This window comes from Cupressus sempervirens, chromosome 3, assembly GCF_028749045.1.
Source record: "Cupressus sempervirens isolate cs-2001-9-10 chromosome 3, ASM2874904v1, whole genome shotgun sequence".
In the NCBI taxonomy this organism is placed as follows: domain Eukaryota; kingdom Viridiplantae; phylum Streptophyta; class Pinopsida; order Cupressales; family Cupressaceae; genus Cupressus; species Cupressus sempervirens.
The window spans coordinates 571352611-571377770 of NC_143120.1; the positions used below are offsets into that span (position 1 = coordinate 571352611).

General features: G+C 36.2%; 1 protein-coding gene across 2 annotated transcripts in view; it reads right to left on the reverse strand.

Moving 5' to 3' along the window:
* The window catches only part of ABIL3 (ABL interactor-like protein 3), a 30660-nt gene extending 14448 nt beyond the window's left edge, over positions 1-16212 (reverse strand). For both annotated transcript variants that reach the window (XM_089820969.1, XM_089820968.1), the window contains exons 1-8: positions 16086-16212; positions 15580-15662; positions 15340-15490; positions 12658-12757; positions 12324-12413; positions 12150-12192; positions 11928-11983; positions 11589-11695 (exon numbers count right to left, since the gene is read on the reverse strand). In XM_089820969.1, coding sequence (XP_089677095.1) covers positions 11589-11695; positions 11928-11983; positions 12150-12192; positions 12324-12413; positions 12658-12757; positions 15340-15490; positions 15580-15662; positions 16086-16205 — 750 coding nt within the window. In that variant the 5' untranslated portion in view covers positions 16206-16212. The remainder of the gene's footprint in view (positions 1-11588; positions 11696-11927; positions 11984-12149; positions 12193-12323; positions 12414-12657; positions 12758-15339; positions 15491-15579; positions 15663-16085) is intronic.
* Positions 16213-25160: the final 8948 nt, after the last annotated feature.

Sequence of the window (25160 nt, forward strand, 5' to 3'; positions counted from 1 at the left end):
TTTAACAAATACACATGACTCCTTCAAATTAAGATATAAAAAAGAGGAGAGTTTATTTTAGAGAGAGGGAAAAAAGAAGAGGAGAAGATAGGAGTTCAAAAAGGAAAAATGGAAGAAGAAAGTAATAATAAGAAAATAAAGAAGTGACTTTCTGAAAAGGTATCAATGATATTGAAAGGATGTGAACCAATGAAAGGGCATAATGATGATAGTTGTGACTCTTCAAAAATGTTGTAATTATAAAGTATTGGGACTTTTCCAAAGGATTTTGGTTATGAAGTGTTATGACTTTTCGAAAGGATTATAACTATGAAGTGTTGTGACTTTTCAAAAGATTTGTATTATAAAAGGTTGTGACTCTTGGAAAAGAAGAAACAAAAAAGTATATTTTATTCTTTCTTTATAATTAGAAAAGGAAGAATTTTAGAAAGTAAATATAGACTTGAGATAATCTAGAAGGAATAATTCATTGAAGGGCCAACTAAGGATAGAGCATGGACGAAGCAAAGAGGAAGGTAAGAAAGGAATGTTTACCGATTATATTTGTTTAATTATGTTTATGAATTTATTTATATTAATGAATCATACTTGTGCACAATTTATACATATACATATGTATATGTAAAGATGGAATTCGAAATGGATAACATGCATGACTTAATTGTTAATGGTTTAAGATCAAGAGAGTCACTTTTTAGGAAAGAGAGTGATCTTAATATGGTTAATAGATTAAGATCAAGTGACTCCCTTTGGGAAGTGAGTGATCTTAATATGGTTATAAGGCCGAAATATTCTGTAGATGTTAACATATGCATATGTGTCAAGGGCCCTTGATAGAGAATGTCTCTTCTAGGAAGGACTTTAAAGGGAGCACTTCATGGAAGACGGAGAAGTAACCAAGGATCTAAGAACCCTCAAGAGGGTTATTGATCCCAATGTGGAGACGTCTTTAAGGTTGGGTAAGGATAGAGGGTAGAATAGTGAAATATAATTTATTATTGCATAAATTCTAACATTGGTTTTGCAAGTATTCTTGTCCTAGCTAGTGGGAACATTACACAGCAGCAATGAGGACAGTGATGGCGAGTCTCGAACAATCCAGGCACTGCACAAAGATCTGATGCAAATAATGAAGGAAACAAATGGGGAAAAAGAGATCAAAGAAAACCAAGAACTACGGTGTATGAAATGCAAATATGAGGGACTTACAAGAGCCAATCATCTTAAAAAATCATTTTGTGACATTGCCAAGTACTGGGACACTCACTCAAAGAATGCCCCAATTTGAAAGTAAGGAGTACCCAAGTACTGCAAACAGTTGAACAAGTCACACTGCCTAGAGCCCCCACCTCGAATGCCTCTCCAGGAGGATACCCAAACAGTAGGCACAAAGGCAACAACAACAACAATATGCCACAAAGCCGCATCGAGTATGACGTGAAGTGGCGGCAATGATACAGTGTAGGAGATACAGTGAATGGGTCCACTTTGCATTGGAATGTCAAAGCAATCAAGGTGGTGGCAGTATGTTGTGTAGATGGTGTGGGCCGAGGAACCATGAGGATACTGACTGTCCTAAGGGAAAGGTCATGAATTTGATAGCAATAACAAATTTGGCAAAATGCATAGCAATCATCATATCCCAATCCAAGAAAGCCACGTACCCAGATAAAGGAAAGGCTAAAGGAAGCAAGAAAGGAAATGGAGATGGCAATGGGAAAAGAACACAAACAAATCTAGGAGACCACAAGTACCCCAACTCGGTCAGAATCTAAGGCTAACATCATAAAAACAAATATTGCAAGCCATTGAACCAGTATGGGTGGCAGACCTCCTAGAAACATTGTCGCAATTGAAAGTGGAAATCTCCAACATGGAAGACAGAAAGAGCAGCTACGGGAAAGACAAGAACATGAATGGTTGAGGTGGGAGGAGAAATGCCCAAGAGGACCCCATACTAGCTTAACCAATGTTGCTCACTATGGTAGGAAGGATCCCTGTTGTAGTAGAAATGGAGATCATGGGACACACACTCACCAATACCATCGTAGATGGAGGATCAGAAGAAAACATACTCCCCAAAGAGACATCGAAGGCACTGGGCAAACCAACACTTTCGCTGCCAACATTCCAATTGATAGGAGAAGACCAACATGGCATAAAGCCACTAGGGACACTCATGGCGCAAAAAGTAGTTGTGGGAGCACACCATTTTTTTCTTGACTTTTTGGTCATTACTTTGGAGAAGGGTTAGGACACCCTCCTCAACAGAGGTTGGCTCATCACAACAAAAGCCAACTATAACTAGAAAAAGAACAGAATATCTATTAAGCGTGAAGGTAAGAAATACATCATTGACCCCATAAGCCAAATAGTAAGCCAAGAGTTGACATTTGACTCTAATTCAGAAGAGGGGAAGTATGGCGAGAATGTAGGGATGGGGCCAGAATATGAGGGTGTCCTAAGATTGGGAAGTTGCTCCGAAGATGAAACCAGATTGCTTAAGGAGTTGTTCTACAGGCAAATGAAGGATTATAAGATATTCCAATCCAATTGACACATGTTGGAAATAACAGAGATGGAGGAGTCATACTCGGGCACTGATATATGGCAATATGCGTCAAAGGTAAATGATCGGGGTCATGAGGAGAAAGGAACAAAACGGAAACAAGAAGAGTCACAAGAGGGCCCCACAAAGAAGTTGCATAAGACACTAAAGCCAAACAAGGAATGGGGCGAAAAGTACTTCAAAGCATACAGAGGGAGTGACCTGACGGCTAAAAAGAAAAGGCAAAAATCACAAAGGAATAAGAAAGTACAAAGTATGTTTTATATGAAAGAAGAAAACAAAGAGAAATAACATCAAAGTTAGAAAAATTAAGGATGAAGGAAATATAACTAAAGGTTGTAAAAGCATTAAAAGTAACCTAACCTAAGAGAAGGAGATTATAAGACCAAAGAAACACACTCAAAGAACATAATTGAGCTCCTACACAACAGCCCATACCAAGAGGAGGAAAACTTGACAAGGCAAGGAGTAAAGGAAGATAACCTTAGTAAAGCAGAGAAGGAGGCCAACTTTACGTGGCACGACAACAAAAGCACAAGTAATCGCATATGGAGAAGTGTAAAGAGGCTCGCACGGCCTTCCGCACACAACACTTTTGTATGTTGCACCAAGAGAGGGAACATAGAGCTAAAGGAGGACGTACATCATACACCATTCATACAATACACAATGAAGGGAGAAAAAAATGTACAAATAGTAATCGTATGCATGCATACGCAAGTGAGAGGAGGTTGGACGTACAAGCAAGAGTAGAGAGTTTACGTCAAGTCATACAGGGTATGTCCACCCTCCCATACACACAAAACTAAGTCGTATGCAGGGAATAGGAGTGTAGAAGTGCATACACAAGAGGAAGCCGCATGCAGTACACAAGAGAAGGTTATACACAGAGGTTAGGTGTGTGGAGAGGTGTATGTAGGCCCTAACAATACTACATGGTGCCACAAAGGCATTGATAAAGGAAATATATAACATGGTGAAAGGCAATTTTGGAGTTGGTTATAAGAAGACTAGAGTGAGCAAGAAGTCGACAAAAGACACAATGGCAACCTTAAGAAAGAACAGTAAAGGCAAGTTAGAAGGGGTTACAACGACAAGTGTCACATTTGAAGGAGTCTCTGGTACAGAATGGAGAAACTGGAAGGATGGCACGGTGAACAAAAGTCATTGATTGAAGGTTGCATTACGAAAGATTGAGTCTTTGCAGCAAAATGTCATTGTATCTTGTTCCCCCAAGGATCTCACCGAACTGTTGGAGGTACCAGGCAGAGGAGCACGACCAAAGGTGGCTGCAATGGGTACGAATGGCAACCGTACAAACCCCAACCATACGGATGGCCACAACAAGGTTGGCACAGAACTTTGTATGATTGGCAAAGCCAATACAAGAGGAGTGCATAGCCCACATATGTGAACACCTATCCCATATGGATAGATGCATCAGTATGCAAATGAATGAATACTTAACAAGTTTGATTTAGAACTCAACAAAAGAAAAAGTTTGTGGTAAATTGGGAACAATAGTTTGATTTTTCCATCCACAACTTTGCATCTAGTAACAAGATTTGCATCTACGCCATCCATACACTCAACACCACAATAACCTTCTTCAACTAAGCAATTATTTTTATTTTCTAATCTTAGATTTGTTGAAACTGGGAATGAAGATTTTCAATATTTTGTCTAGTACTTCCAATCTATATTGGCTGACAATAATATGTTGCCAAATAATGAGCAATTTGATTCGCTAGTGCAACCATCTAAATTTTGAGTGCTTGAGTGAAAGTCATTCAACTTGATCAATATAAATAGAGTAAGATAATATTTTTCATTTTGCATGTTTGCTCTATTTTCTACCTCTGTTCCATAAGGACCTTTCAAGTACTTGTCCACCTAGCGTTGGCTTCAATTACCTTTTTCTTTTTGCACTCTTGAATTATCTAGACTTTCATTTTCTCCTACTTCTCCGAGTCACCCATTTCCATTAGCAAGCCCTTGACTATCCTTATAGTATCTTACAAAAATTCAAGTCCATTAAGAACTTTCAAAATTGAATGAAGAGGTTGAATTATTGCGGAAACCAGCTATCCTTTTTTATTGAAGAGTGAAGAAGGTTTTTTAAAAAAGCCCTATCCATGTATCTCGTCAATTAGAAGAATCTACTTGAGGAAGACACAGCTTGGGAATATGAGAATTTTGCATAGTTCATAGGAGACTGGTCTCCTACCCCCTGAGGCACATCTCTAGACCGAAGGCATTCCCAAAAACATCTCAATGCATAGGATTATTTTGGTTGCTATCTCTAAAGTCTCTTGACCAAAAATTGACATCTCCCACCCAAAAACATATGACATTAGATGTTCTACAAAATTCTAAACCTTATCCTTTATCATCATCCTTGCAAAATCATTATGACATATGTTAGCAATGATAATGATAGCCACTATAACCTTTTGATCAATCTGCTCAATTGCCTCTCTAGAAAGACTCATCAATGATGTACAACTATTAACTTTTGTTATAGTGTTATGATTTACTAACTGTAGTTCTTTTAATAAGATCAAGAGAATGGTAATAAGAGAACTTTGTGTAACATCAATTCAGTTGTTGGAAATAATGGAAGCCATTGAGTACCTCCAACTTTCTCAAAACTTCTTGACTCTTAGAAGAATAGTATGAAATTTCTCATAACTAGACATCTCACATTCTTTGGCATATACGTCACCGACAAACTATCAAAAGAAATTTCAATTTTGATATGTAATGATAATCTAATATGAAAATTGTGGTGAGTTTTGAACTCTTTAACTCTTCGACACAATGACATTTGACATTTATATATTTAAACTTTCAAGTTAATGTTAAACTTTACTGTAGGTCTTGCTTTTAGAGTTTTGTCGTGATATTTTCTAGAAATTATTAAATTATACTATTAAAAAATTGACATCTCCAAGTACCCCACATCTCCTATTTTTGGAAATTAGCTATACCGGTACTCATAAGAGTCTCTGGAGTCTCCAAGTGCCCTTGTCTCCTAATAACTTGGAATTTTGTGGAGAAACATCAAGTGTTGTTAAGTGTTATAGGAAATGTTTTTCCGAATAGGAATAGGAAATGTTTTTCCCAATAGGAAAAGCATGTACATCCTTAATTACTCTCTCTTATCATCATCTTTTATGTAGAATTATAAAATAGTGCAACACACAAACCTTTGGATAGTCATGGATCAACTCTAGAATCCTTGATTTCTTAGTAATCATCTTTGATTGAACTATGTGGATGCCCCAACCTAATTTAGCTTGAAGAGACTAGATAATTCACTGCAGGGCATCAGTTGTGGAATTACATCCTCATTACATTTTTATCTCTAAAGGTCGCAACCTCAAAGTGGCACTACTTTCACACCTCCATCATTTGGTATTTCTAACTTCATGCCATCACTTAAACACCAAATATGTTGTAAATGCATTATTGTTCATGTACTGGATTGAATTTATTTATTTTGGTATGGATAGATATTCATGGGTGGATGACATCATTAGTCTAATTTTTTTGCTTTATTGAATCAAATTATTGCTGCTATCTGGATAATTCTTTTGCAATAAAAGTATTTTTATTACAAAACGTTTTCTCATTTGTTGTTGTGCCACAAAATATACTTAAATGAAGGAAAAACCAATTTTGATTATGATCCAATTCATATTCATACAAGATACAAAAATGGAAGTGTAACAAGCATCAAATGATGTTACCCAAAGGTAACAAAAACACCCAATTGCATAAGATATACCCTAGAAAGACCCAATTTAGGAAAACTTTGGTAAGGAAAAGATTGCACGTTGTGTTTCCTTCTATGATTCACCAAACAATGAAAATTACAAATGAAAAGATCTCCAATAAAACGATAAACCATTGTGTCACATCAACAACATCACCATTACTGTTGTCTAGCCTGGTTTGGGACAACCTATAATGCCATTTAGCGTTGTCTGTAACTACAAACAGGATTCTTTGCAAGGGCATCTAGGGCTTTGAGCAATTGACATCACCAAAAGTATTTGTTTTGCTTCTAATTTTCACTAACCTTGGTATCCTTGGTGTGGATGACTTCTCCACATTGAAATATGAATTCAAAAAATTTCCCTTTCAAAATGGAGCATATAAAGTGAAAAAGTCCTCTTCTAGGCACTTATAGAAGTTGAAGAGTAACAAATTATCATAGAGGCACATTGTGTATTTGACCTCTTGCATGTCATAATTATTTAATGCATGTTTCAACTCTATTTACCCAAAATAAGGTGTTCATAATAAGAGAGACTTTGTATAGAGCATCTTGCATGTTAGGGTTGACTAGGTGGCAGTTACACTTGACCTCTTAATTGCAATCATGTTTTTGTAAGAGGGCACCATATTTGAAAGGAGTTGCAATTGACCCATGGACATGATTGCTTGACCACAATGAAGAATGGACACCACGTGAGGAAATACAGATCTTTAGGAGTTATACTTTACCAATCTAATCTTCAATCTTTCAAATTTAGATGCTATGTTTGAGAAATAACTATAAAGAGATGAGAGGGGGGTGAAACAAGGTTGGCTTCCATATCATTTTATTGCAGGCGGAAGTAGACATTGAAGATGTCATATGCAGATCTGGGTTCTATAGAATTTTGGAGTCGCCATTTGGAGATAGCCTTAGCATAGGACTTCTAGACTTCATAACCACTAACGTTTTTGTTTCAGCTTGCAGTTTAAGTTTTCAGGTTGTAAATCAGTTTGACATTAGTCTAGTATGTAGATATGCAGTCCAAATCATCCCTTGAAGCTCAATGTACTAAAAGGGAGCAGTTTTCTTGATGTTCAGTGTTGAGCGAGTCTCATAGAAACTGATTTATGATGTAGCTTTTCTTTAAAAAGTAATTTGTTGCATTTTGAGGGTAGTCTTGAGCTGTTATAAAAGACCAGATAATATTATCTAATAATCCCCCAGTATCATTTTAAATTTCAGCTTGTCTGAATCATGTTTGCGGAGCTCGTTTTCAAAAATTTCAATCAACAAAATGGGCACTTGATGGTGTTACCAATTTCAATTCTAGTTTGTGATTTGAAACCCTCATATGTCCATATGAAGGTTGAAAAGAATTTAAATATATGTAATTCCACATAACCCTCGTTAGAGAAATATATGCAAAACAAGTATTCATAATCCACAATGTAAACGCATAACAAGCATACCACAAGATAGACATTGTATGTACCCAAGAAAAATCCTCACAAGGGACAATCTACCCTCCAAGATCACCCACAATGCTCATCTCGAGAAACAAGATTACAATACATGTACAAAGTCTACATGCAAGGCCTTCAAAGCATCAAGCACCCTAGTTGCATTCCTCCATGTGAACAAGCAAATGAGGACCATGTAGCTACACATCCAATCCATGCTTCCACATATGCAACCTACACGAGATACTCTATCCTACCTTAGCCAACAAGTCAAAGTTTACACAAGCCAACCTCAACAAAAATCATGTACTTATTACACAGACAAGCTCGCATAAAACCACTACAAAATATTACATAGACCGTGTGCTTCTGAACCATGGTCCCTGCATTACCTTTTTATTACTAAATTGTCCGAGCATTACATATTTTCCTCATATGACAACCATATTCTATATTTACTCAATGTCACATACAACATAAAGTGTCCCCAAGAAAGCCTAACCCATTGTAATGTTCACATCTCTAAGATGCGCCATTACTGAATATTTATTTTGCATTTTAAGCATCATTATTATGCAAGGTGTGTAACAAAACGTTTCCAACAAAGGTGTTTTGTGAAGCCTTGCTGCAAGGAACAGGTCAACTTTCAGTTGGTTCCCTGTGCTTGATTACATTAAACACCAAAACCATTTAAGAAAAAAAATGTTATCAAGCCATTGTGATACCCAAATCTCTAAGATGCACCATTATATAATGTTTATTTTACATTTTTAGCATTATTATCATGCAACGTGTGTAAGAAACATTTACAAAGAATTTTTGTGAAGACTTGCTGCAAGGAAAAGGTGAACTTTCAGTTGGTTCTCTGAGCTTGACTATATTTAACACCAAAACCATTTAGGAAAAAATTTTATCAACCAATACTGACAGCAGCATCAAATTGCAGAGAAATGCCCAACCAAGTGCATGAATAATGTAATATCCCTGCTCGAAAATACCTTCCATATGACATAGCACTACAACGATGCATTTTTCAGCTAATCCAACTTGCATAACGATTTTATAACATGTAAAAGTTCAAGCGGCTTGCTGGTGATCTATTGACCAACCTGATGCATATGGTGACTGATAAGTTGTCCACAGGGTTTTAGGTGCAGAATTGAATTTGTTATATGGATCATATCTGTCTTCATTCATGTCTTGTCATGTATCATTGCAAGCTTGTGTGGACAGTTCAGTACATTAGGTTTGGAGTTGATTTCCAAAGACTCCAAACATTCTACAATCTAAAATATAGCTTACAAAAAGGGTTATGGCCTGGTGTCTAACAATTCTGTATAGAGATAGTCTTCTAGAATTCGAAGGACTTTAGCTTGATGCAAGGAAGTACTTTGAAATAATCACAAAATGTGTGGATTATAAAGGAACATTAGTAATTGTGAAACAAGCAGAACAGAAGTTTTTCAGTTTCCATTTATAAGAGAATGTTAGGAAGGAAAATGAGATTATGCAGTTCTTTGACCATACAAATAGTTCACTTCCGGAAACCGAAGGAAACAGTAGTTGAAACCAAACATCTAATCTCAACACAAAATTGCAATAAGTTAATTAAGTTGCCAATGCACTAGATTTAGTAATTTACCTAACAAGGGACAACTCCAAATATTTCATGCTTTATGATCAAATTAAATATAAGACTACATTTTTTGGCACAAACTTAGTCACATTTACTTGATGAAGGGCCAAGTTGAAATTTGCCAAACATGGATGCATGGGAAGAAGAATCAACTCCTTAAGGCAAATTACTAAATGTCTAATTAGGTGTAAGAATATTCCAATTAGATAGGCCTGACACTGAAAAAAAACTCTTCTAAATTCTGACAATTTAGATATCCTTCAACTTCTATGCTTTCTGAGGCAGAACATATCAAGAAATAGGGGCTTCCTGTGAAACTAAATAATCACTTCCTGCTACTGAGTGACGCATACAATAGGCATGTGCTCCAAAACTACTAGCCATATGAGTTTCACAATTATAAATAGGTTAGTCAGTTTCAGAAATATTTCAATTTCTCCTAGTTAATATCCTCGTATGTTTCTCATTTTTGTCATTTCAAATGCATTAAAAAAGTTTACTGTTTTAATTGATATGAAAGGGAAGCGTTAACAAGAAAAAGGATGATGGAAGGATATGATTCCTGTTAGCCGTTATTAAAAAATTTAAATTATGAAATAGAAGACTTCTATTGTAAATCCAGAAAGGGAACAAACACCAGAAGTATTTTATGATCAAAATGGGTATGATATATCTGATATTATAAAATAAATATGAAATTCCCATGTTTCAACTAATGATATTTCAACATTTACTTCTTAAGATTATTTGATTCGGTATCTTCCTTAAAACTTGATCCCAAGTTATCGTAAATTATTCTACAGAATATTTTGGGTTCCTGCAGCCTACAAACTCTAGTAAACCTAATACAAGCCTTGCCTTAATAAAATTGTAAAACATGAACCTTGGTAATTGGGTCCCAAACTGAACTCCATTGTACAACGCATGTTGATCATGCTCTTCAATTGAATATAGAAATCATCAATATAATATGATACTGATAGTCTTGCAATGTTCCGAAATCATAGTTGTAACTCGTTTGTACTGGGAAATACTAATTATGGGAACATATAAGTATTTTTTCCAAATAATTGTAGTGTGGGTCCAAGCTAATTGGCTTGCTGGACTATTAATGCTTCAGATAACAAAAATAGTTATCACTCAGTATCGTTATAGATAATATAAAATACTAATATGTCCAGGAACATATCATTCTAGAAATAAATAGATTCTAAAACCTCAAGCCTAATGAAAGCTTCAAATCACACAAACAGCCATCACTCAATACTGTTTTGAATGATAGAAATATTAAAACATCCAGGACTGTATAATTCTAGAATATAGAGATTCTAAAACCTCAAGACTCCAATCCAACAGGATACAGGTCTTCTCAACCAATGACCAAGGAATAGTAAAAAGATTCTCAACTCTTAACACAAATCTCAGAATCAAAAATGCATACTCTAGATAAATATCTCAGTTCCTACTAGAGTATTAAGGCAAAGCAATGGTAATTTTGCAATGTGACCATAAAAGACTAGAACATAATTTCTTAACCTTGCAAACTCTAATGATAGATGTCAGTCCACAACAGCTGTATTTGACATCCTTACAAAAAGGCTGAGCAATAATTGTACTTTCTGAGCATTATCACTGAGTGGAATGCCATACGATGCAGGCTCCAAAACAACCCTTGTTCTTGTCATCACATATGACCTCATAGAAGATTGCTCATATAAAGCTAGCAAAGCACAGATTCTTATTTTGGTCCTTGAGACCCTATTTGTAAAGATGTGCATCTTACTTAAAAGTATGTCTTCTTTTGAAGTCAAACATGTAGAACTGAATTTGCATAAATAAATAAGTTGAGCCTCTTTTCACCTTTATGTTTACTTCTAAAATGGAGGATTTCATACTAAATATCCAACCACATTATTAAAAAAACAGACACCATATCTAATGATGAGGACAGATATAAGCAGGGAATTCTCAAAATGCAAACTTTCCATTATTAATCAATTTCAACATTTCCATAAACATATGTGCTATCTGTACGCATTGAGATTAATTTGGGGATAAAGTATTAGTTAATTCTTGTGCCTTCTTTGAATAATCACTCGTGCAATCAGAACAGTCTAGGACAAACTGCAGCATTTTTGTCAGAGCTTTTGATCTTACCCGCCGTCCAGCAGCAAAGGAATTTGAAGTTGTCAAACCAGGAGACAGACGTGTTGAATGAACTCGAGAATACTGTGAAGAAACTGATGGAATAGGAACTTCGGTGTCTGCCACAATTATGAAATGCATTAAAAGTGCCACATTGTTCAGAATCTTGAGGATGCATGCCAATTCAAGTTTTGAATGAAGCCAATTCAAATAAAAATGGACCATCTTCTCCATGAATTTTTAGAGCTCACTACCTGCCTGAATCTCAAAACTAGAATGCACAAAAGAGCAATAAATATTACTAAGTAAAGCTCCTGCAATTCTAGAATGCACAGAGTTTGATGAAGATACCTAGGAAGAAGAATGATCCAGGTCCCATTGCTGAAGGCATCAATGCAAAATCATCTCTGTGGGTGTAAGAAACAGTTCGCATGCATGATTCAAAAAGTTATACATTGTTTCTATAACAATAGTGATTATTCTTGACTCTGCAAAATCATGTGAGCTTCTGAAACAAATACTGTATACATATTTCATGCTCATATGCTCAAAAGATTGCATAGTAAATTTTACCTGAAGGAAGCGTTTGAGTTTGCCTTTGTTGCACCCTGAATTCCTGTTAACAAAAATCAAACAAATATTATATAAAAAAATCTTCCAAGACATAGCTACTATTGTAGATGTCATTTTAATACACATCAAAAGCAACTCTTACGAAAAGAAGAAAAAGAGATCAAACTAAAGTACCCGGATATACTCCTGAAGATGTCGTCTGCCCATATTGGTCATTCTCCATCAGTTTCTCTGCACTGGCCTCGGACTCTTCAATTACTGAGCCTATTGTTACAGGATATAGGAGAATAGATGATGGGATTAGATTGGCTTGAAAATAAAGCAGACTCAAAAACATGTATATGAATGCAAAGATGACCAAGATCAGACAAGCTACTTTGTTAATTGAGGACAAGGTTTACCTTTGTGATTCTAGATAGTTTGGATTCATTATCACCTTTGGCTATTGTAGAATCATTAAACCGCACCTACAACCATAACATAAAGTAGAAACATTTTTCCAACTTACGTGGAAGAATATAATGCTTGTGGTATCTTGGACTCCTCTCCACCAAACACTGCTGCATGAGACCCTCCCTATCAGTATATTCTTGGCATTTAAGGAGCCTCTGCAATGCCGACATGCTATATCACTCAATGAAGGGATACAAACTGCAAGTTTTAGCTTAATTTTTATTTTCAAAATTACTAACTCCTGTTAAAAAAGTAAATTTAGGCTTACAGTTACAAGGTTCGTACTCATGATAAAAGAGGGCAGAAATGGCAAACATAAATTACATATGCTGAAAGCCGATTTCAAAGTAGATCATTGATTTGCCCATTTCAACTTTTAATGGTAAGATATCGAACTTGTATATACCCCTGATTTCAATTTTGAAATATTCACATTTTTAGGTTTTATTTGACTGACTCGAGTTATTCATAGCACACAGTGATTCAATATTGCTAATATGTTGCACCTTAAGTATTAAATCAATCCACATTTATGCTGTGTTATTGTGGCCAAGTCCACTTATTAGCAAAGGGACTCTTTTCTTCCAAATTAACTAATATGCTTCCAATTGCTGGAAGCACTGCAAGTCTTCAAGCTCTTTTCCTTGCCTAAATAGGATTACAAAATTGGCACTCATAAAACTCAGCTGATGTTAGAACTTAGAAGTAATCCAAAACAGCACTACAGCAGCTAACAGAAACCACATAATAAATAGGAAAAAACCATACAGCCCAAGAAGCCACTCAAAGGCCTTTACTACATGTATATCCAATCTTTATATATGATTTGAAAACTGATAAGTCAGGCCTAAATAGTATTTTCTGGACAAGAAACTAGGCCCCTTAATACCTAAAATTGTCCATGGTGACATGAAGCCTCCACCAAACGCTTGAGAATAATTTGCTCAGCATATCAGTGCAATAATTACAGAATTACGGCACAATAGTTGGCTTGTTACTGCAAAAGAATTGGACATCAATACGCCAAAGGCTGGTTGGGAACCATCTAGACAACTTTGCTCATTGTTTCAGAAAATCTTGAGGCAAATTCACATTGTTTACAGCAAGTTTAAGTTCAGGTAAGAGGAGATGGTAGTCAGCCTTTTTTGACTCCCTTGGCATTCAATGCTACCAGAAAGAAGGTTGACCAGTGCAGCTTTCCATAGTTGTTGCATCCTACTTTAACTGTTATTTTCCTTTCTGTTTGAGATTCCTCTACCACTATGGTCTGGACTGTGATGCATATTATGGATAAATTGAAAATAACCAATTTATGACTAGCCAGCAGATAAAAGCGTGACTAAAAAATGCTTAAGAACAAGTATTATGTCATTAGCCAGTGACTTCAAAGCTACTAGATGGTGAGGCTATGGTGTATCTGGTTGAGAGGACCTGCCAGATACATTGTACCCCGGTCTCATCCAGCTTGACCTTTCCTTTTTCTTTGAGGATGTAGCTTTCAAGTACATATGTGTGCAGGTGTATATATACACACACTTATCCACTTGACTGATATATCATGAGGAGCATTCGCTACAAGCTTAGCCTCAAGGGGTGGCCCTTCGAAAGCATTCTTCTGGCTAGACAAGATAAGTCTTCCTTTACATTTCCTTGGCCTGGAAACTGGGAAAGATATCCATTATAATACATTCAGGGTGAATTTGTCTATGAGAATTCATACAGCACCTGACCAACTGAGACTTTAATAAATTCAGATTTGTATGGGAGAAAATTCCAGTCTTGCCGGGTATAGAAAATTTATCTGATCTTATTCAGGAGGCATTCGAATTAGAAGTAAAGTTATTGCATCGCCAATGTGAAGAGTGCTGACTTCCAGCAAGGGAATCAAAGCCTCAAAACCTTAAGTCATTGAAAGAAAAATAAAGATGAGGTTTTTTCTACTAGAGCATCTCAAAAGGAAGGTTTGTAATACAATCATTTCAGGTGGTCCCATGGAGGGGGAAACGGGATTTATTTCAACCAGTGTTGCGAAGAAAATTTATGAGATACTAAGCAAAAGTTGATCGAATACACTTCTGAAAATAATTCCTTCAATTCTGAGCCCTATCTGAGCAAAACCAGGGACCATTTGCAGAAAATTGATAAGATAAAAAAACACTAAAGAAATGCCAGTCACAGCCATAGTACCACTTGGCAACAAATCTCCAAATCATCGATGGAAATTATAGGCCTCTTCTGGCAGGTTTGCGTATAGTTTCATGCGCAAAAAAGATTGGCACAGTGTTCTTGCTAAGAGTCTACTTTGCCTTGCAGCCACTCAAAGCGGAAGTAGCGAGCCCTGCTCAAGGGGAACTCCCCGGGCAACCTTATATTCTTTGGTGGTCTGGCTGCGATGACAACTCCGCAAAGGATTTGAATATCACACGCCCCTTAATTTCTTAGTAAAAATACATTTACACAGAACACTGTACGGTTATGTATCCATTTACATAGATAAAACACTGATATGGAAACGAATAATACTTTCGTACTATTTTCTTTGCAAATCTATTTCAGACAATAGGCCATACTGCCCCAGTTTTTACACACAAATAATTAGATGTATAATAATAAATGCATAAATACAGAACATTGTCAGAATTAAAGAAGCCCTAAATTACACAAAGAAAGAATATCTGAAAAAATAAATACACGTGTTAAAATATACGAGATACAGGTAGACACAATATAAACATGCCTGATTGAGGCAGGTAATCCGAAGCTGTGTCGAAGAAATGTCATTAATTTGATTGCTGAGAAGGTCGTTCAGCTTGTAGGAGACAGAACCCAAATGGTCTACAGTGTTTATCAGAGCCTTCACTATATAGTCTTTCAGATTTTCCACTACCCTGCCAAGCGGAAAGAACGACATATATCAACATAATGCAAGCAACTCTATTCAAATAGAAAAACACAAGACAATCTAAACCAGGAATACATTTGTTTATGGCGATTGTTGACATAGGATAGTTCACAATATTCTGCTGCAGAGTAGAGCTGTGGCCGTAAGTTCTTCAGCTCCTGCTCATACCAATGTCATAGATTTGTAAACAAAACTATGTACAAACAACAAGAAGGAATTTAGGAAACCAAACAGAGTGAAATGAGCATTCAAAATCGTTATTGCGCTGTAATTTATTGGGATTATATTGCACAGTTTACGTCAACCTGCATTCATCCACCCATATTTTATACGTAAGGATTCACAAGAACCCAAGTTCAGCAACATCTAGATGTAAAAATGTTAATTGTGAATTGGACCATTCATGCTAATGAAAATTTAGATTCTTACTACGCATAAGGTGGATGAAGATTGATTCAACTATACAGTTAAACCAAATATATTATCGCACAGAAGAGAGAATTGAAAACAAATTGCATTTGTAGAAAATGCAGTAGACCAGAGACAAAAGAAAGGAAAATGGAAATGTGGTTCATAAAAACCTGTAGGCTGTGAAGGAAATGGGTACTCTGCTGCATCGAGGCTTCCTCATAAGTGAGGCATGCGGCGTCGCCTTCCTGGTCGTGGGGTGGTTGTTGTTCATCTGGCATTGCAATCGACATTGGCAGTGTGTGTCAGCTGGTGGGGTGGAGGCCTATATGAAAGGCGCGGATTGAATGCACTCATGGGAGACTGGTTTTGCTTTCACAAGCTCCTCACTTTCTTTCACCTTTTGTCAAGGCGGGAATGAAGTGAATGATTTCATTGCCCAGGGTGTGATGGCAAGAGGGGCCTACACTCTACACATGTCAAACGCTTTTGTCTCCCACTCGCACAACCTTCCGCCACGCTATCTTCCTATTTCACCTTCTCTACATTTTATTAGGTAGGCCTGGTCGTGGGAAATGAAATGAAAAGTTCTGGTAAGCTTTTAAGGGTCCCACGATTATATCTTTTTCTTTATATATTTCCTATGTTAGATTTTTTATTATAGATTTTGAACAAAAAGTCTATCCCTAGCTTTTGATTAGTGTGTGAATGCTGCACATACATTTCATGATGCTATTGGAAAAACTAAATACTTTCATGACAATTGCTATTCAAATGAATAATTAACATAAATCATGATGAGGTTGGGTGGAACTCTATATTGATTATTGATTAATAAAATAATTTAAAATTCAATGAGAAAAGTGTGCAACTCTTATAAATTGAGTCATTGTTAGATTAGATATTTTGGTTGGATTTGTCAAACAACTATTATTTATTTTTCTTAATAATAGAAATTCACTTTATATTTACAAATTTAATATGTGTGCTTGTGCTTATGAAAATAAAAGTGGATCTTAATTTCACTTAAAAATAATTTGGTAGAGTTATATTAATTGAGAACGATTTTCTTTGATATGTTATATATACTGTTTGGAAATACCAATTAGAAACTTGTTAGACATGGATTTGTTCTCCTTTAGTTAAGCCCCTAACCAAGCTAATTTAGTTATAATGAACGAAGATTGAGGACAACCAATTATGCAATATTTCACTACAATGTTGATATTTCAAGATTATAATTTTAATTCTTGTAGATATATGCATGTGCTAGATTTTCTCCATTTTAGATATATCAAAAATTACTGAAAAGATTTGAGCTTTGTCCTTAATATAGTGGACCCTGACATGCATTTTGAAATAACCTATGTGTAATCACCTAAAAATGGTCATCTAGACTATTAGCCCCCTTTTCAACATTTTGGCTAAATTAATTTAATCATTTATCTAGACCAAATTGCTAATAATCAATTTATTTGATTATAACCTATAGTTTGACTATGCTATCCTAAGTTCATTATTTGATTAAAAGAACATGTCCCCTTTTAATTAAATAAAAGACCCCATTCTTATAACCCACTTAAAGTGCACACATAAAGTCCTTTTTCTATTTTGCAATTAAAAGAAAAGGCTTTGTGACTTTTGTCTTATATGACAAGTCAACTTATATTCTATTGGTTGATTTGTGTGTGCACATGGATCACTCCTATTTTCAAATTCCACCGTTGATCATCCACCATCTTCATCTTGATCTCCACCGTCCATACATCTTTAAAAGGGAGAGAGCTTTCCCCCTCAATGAATCCTCATTTTGAATATTGTTATGCTGCAGGTTTTCTAACAGGTTTCTTTGGAGCTTTGTGGAGAACTTCTATTTCTTGTCTACATTCTCTCATACCATAGCATCTTAGCTTAGCTTTCATTTTTACATGTAGCTTAATCTCACATAGCTTAATAATGGTATTGTAACACTCTCATACATGTTTTAGCATAGCTGCATTTGACATTCTCATTCTAGCTTAGTTTTCATACTTGCATTGCATCCTTGAGGAACTCCTTGGGACATTTGCATTTTTGCATCTTGTCTTTGGAACCTCCCATTGCATGGTTTACTAGCAAGAAGAGTATCTCTAAGGCTCATCTAAGAGCCTTTTTATTCTTGAAATATACTCTCTTGCACTCCGTGGATAGGGAGCTCTAAGCCGGCATCCAAGCATTCCAAACTCATGGAATTGTTTGGATAGAAGGGTTTAGAGTGGGACACTTTCGAGTGTACATTTTTGGCGCCCACCGTGGGGCTTGAATCAAATTTTCAGCTCCATTTGCTTTCATTTCTTATCTTTGGTTTTTTTACAGCAGCATATTGGGTCTAATCAAATGCTTTTGTAGAATTTTCACTTTGGTTTTAAGGCCAAGCCATAAGTAAATTGGTTTGAAGGCCAAAAACTTAGTTGGTTTAAAGATTTGATCATATCTTTTAAACCGCTTAGAATTTGGTTCTGAAATTTTGTTTGCAGGTTGCGTATATGCTCAAAATGTCTCAGTCCAATTTTCAGAGCATTTTGACATGATTTTCGGAAGTTATGATATTTTCTTTATTTTTCATAAAAAGTCGTTTTTGATCGCAAATCAGCGCATTTTTTGGAAAAACTTACATTTTCAGAAAGATTTTTGAATTCTAATTGGGTTTCTTTCTTTGTGTTTTTAATTTTGAGATTGTATTAAGGATAAAAAATTCGATTTGATAAATTTGGCCTGTTTTGACAAAATCAATCTCTAGGGAGCAAATGAAGAGATTTTTTAAAATTTCTTGCATTTTTGGAAATCTCTCTGATTTTTAACAGGGGTCTTTTTTTTTATTTTCATTTTTGGATACGAAATCATAGCAAAAAAGTCCAATCTTGTTGACTAGGTCAAAACCAAAGAGTAAAAATGAAAGCATTTGTGATTAACTTGCACTTTCTTTGCATGTACTTGGTTGGAGGATAAATTAGATTTTTGAAGAAACTCACCACTTTTTATTGCAGATTTTTATGTTATTTCACACTAACTTTTGTTGCTAACAAGTTGTGATTTCAGGTTTCCATCCTTGTGAAAAAAAATTGAAACATTGCATAAAAAGAACGCATGTCAAAGCTTCAAATGCACAAGGGCTACTAACGATTGTTTGCAGGGCTGCCCAAAGCATAAAAACTCAAATTTCTTGCTTTTTGGTTTTCATGTGTGGCATTGAATAATTGTTCATTTTTCATAGGCACATAAAACTTGTGATTGGAGTCTTTTGGTAATAGGAGAGTATGCTCTTCACCCTTGTGGTGAATCAGAAATCTTGACTTGCCATTTGGTTTCAAAAGCAAGGGGTAACTGAATCTTCTTAGCGTGTTTGGGAGAAAATGATTGGAATAGGAGAGTATGCTCTTCACCCTTGTGGTGAACCAGAAATCTTGACTTCCAAAATTTGATCCACTTTGTGTAGTTAGAATCCTTTAGAGGGCCTGCTCTCGGACAACCTGAGAGGAACGACCCAAGTGGGAACAAGCCGATTACCTGGCTCTTCCAACCCACTATAAAATCAAGGCTACCAAAGACACAAAACTTTGGTAGACATAGTGTTTGTCTTCGCCTAGTGTGATCGCTTATGGAATTTCGACCATAAGGAGATCACTAGGCAAGAATGCTTAAGGTACTCTTGTGATCGCGAGATCGGTTACTCATCGCAAGGTGAGGTGTCCCGTAATTGGGAGCAAGAGGAACACTATGAACGGAAGCCCTATCTAAAAACCCTAAGTTAGTAACTACCTTTTTTAGCCGCTCAACTTCTTGGTGCAAGGATTGATCCTAGTGGACTACCCGGATCACCCCAAGATTTACACTCACCATATGTGTTCCCTTGGTTATGCTTATGGCATTTCCATGAAAAAGCCAATATCTCTTGTGGGAAACCACTTGGTGTGAGGCGAAGGAGCATCAAGCGTGGGCTAAGTTGTTGAGTAATGAACCATGACTTCTAGGTAGATATTGCTTGATGTGTTCTCGAATGTGCTATACCTGTGAAAATCTTTTGAACATACACATGACGATAATTCTAGGGAATTCTTTTGAGACGTCACATATGCTTGTATCATGTAAGGTTGCTTTGTCCCTTGCTTGATTGTTTGAAGACTACTCCATGTGTCACTATCTTTCTTGGAAAGAAATTTCTTTTGAACATCAAATTTACTATGCTATCAATTATTGCCAAACTTTGTCAACCAAGTCAAAATGTCAAGTGCAAAAAATTTCTTGTGTTGCTTGCTAAGGGGAGTCTCATCATTTGACTTTTCTTTTATATGTCTCTAGTGCTTGAACACGCTTAAAGTGAATCTTTGGTCTTAGTGCTCATGGTCTTCCTATCTTCATGGTCTATGCATGCTTGCTAGTTATCCTTTTGCTGAAATGGTTGTCTTGATTTCTTGACTACACTCTTGGGTTGGAGAGTTGTTCACTTGTCACCTTGCTTGCTCTATCTATTTGGCTATTTGGGCATCTTGCCTAGCTATTGACTTGAGTCATTCATGTCATAAGTTTCTTGGACATATTGTTTGACAAGTCACTTTAATCTCTCTCTACTATCTTGGCAAGTGAACACTCTACCTCCTATAGTTTCAACATCAAGTTATCTTCTAGGCTCTTTTATGCTTGGCTTTGCATCTACCACTATGGAATTAAAATCTTGTGCTACCAAACCTCAACCAAATCTAGATGATCACAATATCCTCCATGTCACTAAAGAGTTTCAAGATCTATATGCACAATACAAAGAACTAGAAGAGACAAATGATCTTTCTTACCTTCATCTCTCTAAGCGCATGACAGAAATGAAGTCTAAACTTGAGAAAAGGTTAGAGGAGAAGATTGCATCATTACATGAATCTTCCTTAAGGTCTTTACATGCATGTGATTCACCTTCTTTGAGGTCATCCTCTTCTTCTAGGTCTACATGCTCTACTTCAAGACATCAAATGTCTTCATCTTCTAGATCTAAAGACCTCTTTAGAGAACAAGCAAGTGATACCTCCTTTGAGCCTATGCTAAAATTTCATGATGGACCTATCTTTGACCAAGATAATGATGAAGACATGGATGCATTCTATTCACTTGAGAAACAACAAGAAGATCCTAGACATACTTCTAATAGAACTTTTGCTCCCTTGGAAGATTCTTATGATGACACTTTGCAAAAACTTCTTGGCAATAAGATCATCATGTTACCTAAGTCTAGCGCATATGGAAACCCATTCTTGGATACCTATTGTGCCTATCATCGATCTAATGACCATGCTACTTCTGATTGTATAGAGCTGAAACATAAAATCCAAGATCTCATTGATGATGAGATTATTGATCTTGGAACCTCTAGTGACTCATGTGCTGAGGATACTTCTCTTGAGCAAGATCATATTAATGAACCTATGTCTAGTGATGGTTTCCTTGATACCTCCACTTCTTCCAACACTCATGCATCTCCCAACACTTCAAAGCTTTCCAACATGCCTCTATCAAAAAAGGAACCTAATGCTTTCCACATTGACTATGTGTATCCTCAAGGGCTACCTCTAAAAGAAACTCAAGCTAACCTTCATTTGGCTGCAAACCTTTTCCATGCTACCAATCCTAAACATCCTCAACCTTCATGCACTACTCCATTCACTCTTCATTCTCCCTTGTCCTTGGAAGTGGCTCCATGTCAAGAAGACTCTCAAAAAGAAAAAGCTATAAATGTCAAGAAAGATCAAGATCAAGCACCCTTTCATCTCTTTCAAGATTTTTGCCCTCCATATTCTATATCTTGTCCACCTCCTAAGTATGATGAAGATACCACTTCCATCATCTCCCTCGAGCTTACTGAAAATTATGAGAAAAGTTCTCTTCATATGCTATCCAAAGCTACTTGTCAAGATCAAAGCATCCCCTCATGTTCTACTTCTCCATATCCACTTCAAAATTTTGTTCAAGCTTCAAGTGCTCCTATTAAAAATGTTGCTCCTGTCAAAGCTACTCATGAGTCTATTGATGGCTTTGACCACGTTGCTCACTCTAAAGATGTTGATGTCCCTTTTAACCATCCATTTGCATCTCCTAAGTCTATCCTTGGTCCTTATCCATCAAAGCTAAAGCCTTCAAACCTTCCATCCATATTGGGGCCCTATGTTCCTCCATCTCCTACATTTACTCATAGCTCATTCCCTAGCTCTTCTATATTACCTCAAGATCAACAAAGACACTCATCCTTGATGACTTTTCACCCATCTATACATCTAAACCAGTCATATCATCCTTATTCATCCACAAATCCCAAGTCCTTTGGAAGTGAGATTAAACATAAGAATCCATTGAAAAAGAAAGATCACTATGTCCCATCTAATCGACATATGAATGCTAAGAAAGAGAATGCACAAAAGAGACCGCAAAGGTCCACTATTAAGAGAGCTAAATCAAAAAAAATGTGGGTTCCTAAATCCATCATTGAAGAAATGCAATCTCAAGCATCCAAAGAAAAAGAAAAATCTAAAGCTATATGGATTCCCAAGTCTCTTTTGAAAGGCTTGAATATTGAAAACAAATCAAAGTTGTCATTCAAGCTTCCAAAGGCTTCCACTTCATCTTCTTCCAAACATCTTCCTAAAACTATTTCAAATCCTTCAACTCCACTTTTTTCCAAATCTCTTCTACCACCTCATACATCTAAACCTCAAGCTACTCCATCTATGATTCCTCCATTGTTCCAATACCCTTCAAGGTGTGTGTTAATGTTGATCTTGTCCAATATTTCAACTACCCTCATGAAATCCTCTAAAGCTTACACTAACTTTCTATACATGAACTCTTATCCTCCATATACTCTTCCTAATACCATTTCTCTTTCATCACCCTATCAATATCTTTGAGCATACCTTTCTATGGTCTTGGCTTATCATGACTTATCTTTTCTATCGAAGCACTATCTACATTCAAACAGCTTGAGCTCTTTGTAAAAAAAGAAAAAAATGAAATAAAATGAAAATGTGCCTTGGTGAGAACTACTTCTTGTGGCACCTTGGTAGCAAAAGTAAAGAGAAATAAATTTATCCTATGGTGAAAACTACTTCTTGCGGCACCTTGGATAAGTACCATGATGAAAACCTGACAAACAGGCATCATGCGTAATTCTTCCACCATCCATCTATCCCCTCTTCTCTCTTTGATCTTGACAATGTTGAGCTATCTTTGCATATTGGCTATCTTATCCACCAGATTTTCTATTGTGCTCTCCCATTCACTCATAGCCTCTATCTTGAGCTTTATTTTTATTGCTCTATCCCATTGCTATACTATCTAGTTGACCCCTTGGTCTTGATCATAATAAATGAAACATGGTTCTTATAGGCCTCTTGACATGTCTACTCTCTTGGATTTCACGTTTTCATGCTATCTTACTCATTAGCTTCCATCGCTTATCTTATATGCTATCGCACTTGTTGGCTTCATCGCTTATCCTACATGCTATCTTTCTCATTACTTCCATTGCTTATCCAAAACATGCTTCATATGACTATTTCACTTCTTTCCCTAGCTTGGGTACTCTTAAGGAGTCAATTCTTAAGGATCACTTTCACTTGCTTCACACTCCTTTCTTATCCATCTCTGCTTATCCACTGGCTTGTTTCTCCATCATGTCCTATACCTTGCTAGACATTGGGAGAAAATGATGTGATCTTTCTTGAGAACTAGTGATCTCTAAATTATTCTAAAAAAATCCAAAAAACCATCTATGAGCCTGAAAAAATCTTAAAAATCAGAAAATGTCCTGAAAAAATGATCATCTTAGTGAAAACCTCACTTTGATGTATCACCAAAAAAAATAAAAATAAAAAAATCTGTCAAAGTGGTGAAAACCTGGAAACAGGTGCTACTTGAAACCCTTGCACCTATGTCTATCAATCTCAATCATCCACTTTGCTACACATTTCCTAGCTTGGAATTGTTTCTTGTCCTCATCTTGGGGGCATAGCTACTTAGCCTATTGAGGTATTCTTGTGCATTAGGGTTTCTTTGACAACTCACAAAATAGTGTTTCTCAACACTTCCCCCACCTTGACATCAAGTGTTTTTCAACACTTTTCAGATAGTTTACCTACAGTCTCCGATGTTGCAATATTTCTCACTATCAGAATCAAGTCTTGAAGAAATGGCCAAGTGACTTGCACACACGCACTTTAACACTTAAATGACTGAGCTATGCTGATCTTTATCTACTTTGTGTGTTGTCTATGATGATTTCTTTGCCATGTGTTCCCTCCCTAATAGTCTTTCAAGGATGTCATTGACTAGAAGACTGGGGGCATGGGACATACTTTCTTGATTTCTACTTGTGGGTATACTTTGTTTGTCTATAGTGTTGTAAGCATTTATGCTTGTCCTATCCAACATGTTGACTTACAAATGTATCATCCTTGACTGTTTTGCAAGACCGCACTCAGGGTTTATCCTGGCGCTTATGCCTTGATACAGCTGTAATCTTGCTAAATTAAACTTAGGGAATCTAATTGTGTAGTTATCTTGACTTACATGTCTCTGATGCTTAGATTGGATTTCCACATACCTATCTAATATCGATCATATTCATATCCTCATAGTTATACTAGTGATGGTTGTATGATCTCATGATGTCCCTAATAAATGCTCAATGATAAAATTAAGAGTCTAAATGTTATGCGCTTCTTGCTGGTAAACCACTTTGCATATTAGCTTGCATTTTAGGTTCATTTTCTAGCTTAGTCTTGCATTCTTGCATATGGGGAGAGCTCTCTCTTCATCTTTTTGTGGACATATAAGCTAACTCCTTTCATATATTTCTTTACTTTCTTCTTGTTCATGTCTTTTCACCTTCTTAATCTTTCACTTCATCTCTTTTCTATCTTGTCATCACATTATCTAAAGTTTTGACCTCTTAAATAATTTTGACGTCCTAGATTTATTTTCGGGATCGAAATCCAAATTCGAGTTCATCTTGATGGTCAAAATTGTCTTTTAAAATTCTACTTTCTTCTGAGCAGTTAGCTGACCTTTTGAGGTCTAATCTCTGAATCATCACTGGGGCATCTTCATTTCTTCATGTCTTCATCATTTTCATACTTCATATCTACTTAAATTCACTATTTCATGTCTAAAATCACCTTTCTACTCATTTCGACCTTATTTTTATGCTATATCCTTCAAGGTCAACTCTA